The following is a 5263-nucleotide window of genomic DNA, read 5'->3' as shown; positions in this document are numbered from 1 at the left end:
GCCCCCCCACTAGTGGTTGAGGCACTCACCAGATCTGTCTCCTTCATACACCGCATGTGGGAACTTCCCAGAGACAGATATGCTCGCCTTGCACTTGAGTCCTCTTGACAGTTAGCCATGCAGGGAGATACAACATGCTGGTATGGGGAGATGACATCATGGTTATTTTATTTTGTCATCTTGTTACTCTGACTTTGTATCAGATCCACCACATTGTAACTTTCTGGTCTCATAGGTCACTTTGGCCTTTTGAAGACGTTAATATAGCATTTCATTTCATTTCTCTCTCTCTCTCTCTCTCTCTCTCTCTCTCTCTCTCTCTCTCTCTCTCTCTCTCTCTCTCTCTCTCTCTCTCTCTCTCTCTCGCTCTCATGTGCGTGCACAAAATGTTGCACACATCTCTCAATGTCTGTTGCTTATTTGTTGAGAAAACTGGCCTTTCCAGAGTACAGGTCGCAGTGAAGCGACTATAGTTCGAGTGTGAACATCGTGTTGAGTCGGAGAGAACCAAATTTATTGCATTAAAGGAGCAGCATTCTGTGTTAGAGAAGCGGCTTGCGACATCTAATGCAGCTCTTGTAGAACTGGAAAAGCAATTCTGTGCATATAAAACTGAACATTACAAAACATCGGAAGCAGAATTTCTTGGGCAAGTGATGCTTTTGAAGCAACAATGCAATGATTTCAAGAGGAACTATGAGCAAGCCATAAGAACCAAGAATGACTACAAGGCTCAGGTATCATCTATCATTCAAAAGGAATTTATTACTTGGGTCACTGAATAGATTATTTTTGTAATCTTCATGAAGATTGATCGTGTGATCTTGTGCCTGCCCTCTGGCAACCTTTCAGGTCCAGAAATTGGCTAGGGAGATTGCAAAGCTTCACAAGCAGCGGATACAAAATGAGGCCGATTGACGTGCCCAGGATCGGGGGAATCTTACTTTGCAGTCTCTTATTGAGGCTCAAGCACGAAAGACTGACCAGGAAAGATTGGAATTGCGCCAATTGATGGATAGCATACTTCCCGATCATAGAAAGTTGGATAGCATATTTTGTGAGCATAGAAAGTTTACACATGTATTCTTTGAAAACATTCTTGTGTTATTTCTTCTCATTTTTCATGAGTGCAAGCTTAAGAGTTTTTATGAAGGTTTTTAATTTTTATCAGTTCTCATCCCATTTTTGTTGCATCCTCATGAGGTTACTGGGTACACCTTAAACCCAAGGTTTGGCAGTGAACCAAAAACTCCATTTTTGGTAGCTAAATATTTGGCATACACCCTATCTGTTCAAGGGGGGTGTAGGCCAAATATTTAGCTATCAAAAATGGAGTTTTTGGTTCACTGCCAAACCTTGGGTTTAAGGTGTACCCAGTAACCTCATGAGAATGCAACAAAAATGGGATGAGAACTGATAAAAATTAGGAGGTCTTACCACTTATCTTTGTGGCAGTGTCTATAACCCGTACAAATTTTGACATGGCATGACAATAGTTGACAATTTATAGGCAAAAATAAGGCTTTGACTGAAAGTTTATAATGGTTTTGACAATAGACAAAAGTTGACAAAAAACTATGACACTAAACTAGCAAAAAATAGTTGATGAAAAAACTTGTACTGTGGTCTCGAAGCGGATCTGGATGTTTAGCATCTTTTGATGTACCTCTTGGTTCTCGAAGCAAATCTTCTTTGGCCTTAGTGGAACTTCGCATATAAAAAACTTGTTTGCCTCTTCTTTGCCGACTTGAGCTTTTGAAGCGTTTTGATATACTGTAAGAAAAGCTTGTCTTGAAGCTTTCTTGCACCACTTCATTGTTTTGAGAAGTTGTATTTGCAAAAAAAGACATTTCCGAGTGTGGGATCTTGCCGATTTGTGTGCATGTTGACTTTTAATGCCATATTCGACAAAAAATTGAATTTGATTGTTGAAATTGTCGAAACTCAAATTGGCAGCTGTCGAACTTGAAGCCACTCACCAAAATGCGCACAGATTACTTGATGAGGGTGTGAGGCTCTTGAGTACCAAACTGCCAATGTGATAGTGTGAATGGGCTCTCAATTAAAGCCAAGGGCTCAAATGAGGTGGCCAACTGGTAATCGATAGTGTGAATCACTCAAAAAAAAAAAAAAAAGTAATTCCTCTGCAGCAACAGTAACAACCGTCGACCTCCTACGCGTGCCTTTGAGTGCTTGTAGTTGATCATGACAGTCAAAATCGGGCTTGATCCTCTGTCGAGAGCTCACCAACACAGCAAGGCGAATAGTTAATTGATGGTTTTGCTTGGTTTGCTGCAAGTCGACTCGCTTCTCCCTCTTTCTGTACGTCACTGGTCCCGCGAGTCTTCTCGAGTACAAGCCCTCGAGGCTCTGATACCAGTTGTTGTAACCTTGGGCTATGGTGGGTGCCACCGAGGAGCCATGGCGAGTAAGAAGGCGTGTAGAGAAAAAGAGAGAGAGAGAGAGAGAGAGAGAGAGAGAGAGAGAGAGAGAGAGAGAGAGAGAGAGAGAGAGAGAGAGAGAGAGAGAGAGAGAGAGAGAGAGAGAGAGAGAGAGAGAGACAACAGTAAAAATAACGCTATATTATTTGATGATTGCTTAACCTTACATATAAAGACTTTTTTCTTGCCATGCAAACTTTACTTTAACTGAACTTTACTACATGCCTATAAGAGGCTTTTCCCATTGACCGGCAAAGGGCTTGAACCCAACAATAACATCCGCCAAGTACTATAAATTTTGAATATGCCATTAATCTGTCCCTTAAACCTCTATCGCTCTTTCAAATTCTTTGGTACAGGCACCTTCTGAATTACTCCAATCTTATCAGCATCAATAGAAATACCCTCTACTGAAATCACATTTCCCAACAACTTTCCTCTTCTCACTGCAATAGCACACTTAAAGGGAAAACATCGAAACATCTGACAACTAATAAAACATTTCCTTAAGTGCTCCAAATGGAGTCTAGATGTTCCAACTTCTTGCCATATACATAAAAGTCATCCATGAACACCTTCATAAAAACTCTTAAGCTTGCACTCATGAAAAATGAGAAGAAATAACACAAGAATGTTGTCAAAGAATACATGTGTAAACTTTCTATGCTCACAAAATATGCTATCCAACTTTCTAGGATCAGGAAGTATGCTATCCATCAATTGGCGCAATTCCAATCTTTCCTGGTCAGTCTTTCGTGCCTGAGCCTCAATAAGAGACTGCAAAGTAAGATTCCCCCGATCCTGGGCACGTCGATCGGCCTCATTTTGTATCCGCTGCTTGTGAAGCTTTGCAATCTCCCTAGCCAATTTCTGGACTTGAAAGGTTGCCAGAGGGCAGGCACAAGATCACAAGATCAATCTTCATGAAGATTACAAAAAAAATCTATTCAGTGACCCAAGTAATAAATTCCTTTTGAATGATAGATGATACCTGAGCCTTGTAGTCATTCTTGGTTCTTATGGCTTGCTCATAGTTCCTCTTGAAATCATTGCATTGTTGCTTCAAAAGCATCACTTGCCCAAGAAATTCTGCTTTCGATGTTTTGTAATGTTCAGTTTTATATGCACAGAATTGCTTTTCCAGTTCTGCAAGAGCTGCATTAGCTGTCGCAAGCCGCTTCTCTAACACAGAATGATGCTCCTTTAATGCAGTAAATTTGGTTCTCTCCGACTCAACACGATGTTCACACTCGGACTGTAGCCGCTTCTGTTACGAGACTGGGCACCCTCCTGTTGTAGTGGTTAACTGCAATTGGGATAGCTGGGCGTAATGGTTAATTATGTGCTGTCTATTTATTTTACTAATTGAGTTGATGATGATTTTGTAGAGTGGAATGCGGGGAGTTGATGAAGAGGCGATGGCAATTATTCTTGGCCATTTTGTAGTTGCACAGTATCTTAGAATCTCATTTCAATAAGCCACTATGGCTCTGTAAATATTTGTAGTGGGAACTCCCCTTATGGGTCATGCAAGAACTAATGAGCTTCACTCATTTACAAAAGTGAAGCAGTATCTTAGAATCTCATTTCAATAAGCCACTATGGCTATGTAAATATTTGTAGTGGGAACTCCCCTTATGGGTCATGCAAGAACTAATGATCTTCACTCATTTACAAAAGTGAAGTGGTTGTAAAAGAGGGGCCTCAATTTTTGGCACCTCAAACTTAAAAGTAATATATTAAATACCAACTCCACAAGAGAGGTGCCGTGGAGTTTGGGGCTAGATTTAAGCCTTTCTCTTGCAGATTCTCTTCTCTACTCTCTTATGCTATGGTTATTTGCTGTGTACTCTCTAATCTAGTCTCCATCTCTTACACATCTCTTACACTCTCTTACAATCATCATCAACTCAATTAGTAAAATAAATAGACAGCAAATAATTAACCATTACGCCCAGCTATCCCAATTGCAGTTAACCACTACAACAGGAGGGTGCCCAGTCTCGTAACAGCTTCAGTGGGACCTGTACTCTGGAAAGGCCAGTTTTCTCAACAAATAAGCAACAGACATTGAGAGATGTGTGCAACATTTTGTGCACGCACATGAGAGCGAGAGAGAGAGAGAGAGAGAGAGAGAGAGAGAGAGAGAGAGAGAGAGAGAGAGAGAGAGAGAGAGAGAGAGAGAGAGAGAAATGAAATGAAATGCTATATTAACGTCTTCAAAAGGCCAAAGTGACCTATGAGACCAGAAAGTTACAATGTGGTGGATCTGATACAAAGTCAGAGTAACAAGATGACAAAATAAAATAACCATGATGTCATCTCCCCATACCAGCATGTTGTATCTCCCTGCATGGCTAACTGTCGAGAGGACTCAAGTGCAAGGCGAGCAGATCTCTCTCTGGGAAGTTCCCACATGTGGTGTATGAAGGAGACAAATCTGGTGAGCGCCTCAAGCACTAGTGGGGGGGCAAATAGCTCTGCTTTGACAATAGCACGTGGAACAGAAGCCTTAGCTCTAATGAGCCGCGAGATCATAGAGACCAGAGGCTTCTCCATGTCCCCCCAACCATCGGTGCGGCCTGTCCTCCCGTGATGATCCAATGAAGGTCCCCAAATCTCAGCCCCATAAAGAAATGCAGAAGCCACCAATGTGTCAAAAAGCCAGAGCTTCGTCCGAGGCTCCTGAAACTGAACCTGTGAACACATCCTTTCCAATCTACCCAATGCTGCATGGGCTCTAGTCAATCTAGTCTCCGCTACCCTCCTCAATCAAAATGCTGGCCCACTAAAAACCACTCCAAGGTAAGTGTAAGCATCTG

General features: G+C 41.7%; 1 protein-coding gene and 1 pseudogene across 1 annotated transcript; one reads left to right on the top strand and one right to left on the bottom strand.

Moving 5' to 3' along the window:
• The first annotated feature begins 386 nt into the window (after window positions 1–386).
• LOC147422869 (uncharacterized) lies at window positions 387–1161 on the top strand (annotated as a pseudogene).
• Window positions 1162–2771: 1610 nt separating this feature from the next.
• LOC147422868 (uncharacterized) lies at window positions 2772–4531 on the bottom strand. The gene is made up of 4 exons (XM_086502367.1): window positions 4466–4531; window positions 3437–3708; window positions 3017–3321; window positions 2772–2887 (listed from the first exon to the last, which is right to left on the bottom strand). The coding sequence occupies exons 1-4, from the start codon at window positions 4529–4531 to the stop codon at window positions 2772–2774; spliced, it is 759 nt and encodes a 252-aa protein (XP_086358493.1).
• Window positions 4532–5263: the final 732 nt, after the last annotated feature.

This window comes from Adiantum capillus-veneris, chromosome 26, assembly GCF_014529385.1.
Source record: "Adiantum capillus-veneris isolate H3 chromosome 26, ASM1452938v2, whole genome shotgun sequence".
Taxonomy (NCBI): domain Eukaryota; kingdom Viridiplantae; phylum Streptophyta; class Polypodiopsida; order Polypodiales; family Pteridaceae; genus Adiantum; species Adiantum capillus-veneris.
The sequence above is the reverse complement of the archived record's forward strand: the minus strand, read 5'-3'. Positions and strand labels throughout refer to the sequence as shown.

Bases quoted from the DNA above. Each gene is read 5' to 3' on its own strand.
- LOC147422868 (XM_086502367.1), bottom strand. From the start codon at position 4,531: ATGTTGCACACATCTCTCAATGTCTGTTGCTTATTTGTTGAGAAAACT. The intron at 3,709-4,465 runs GTCCCACTGAAG...GTCTCGTAACAG, and splicing joins CTGGCCTTTCCAGAGTACAG to AAGCGGCTACAGTCCGAGTG. The intron at 3,322-3,436 runs TCAGGTATCATC...TCTGGCAACCTT, and splicing joins ACCAAGAATGACTACAAGGC to TCAAGTCCAGAAATTGGCTA.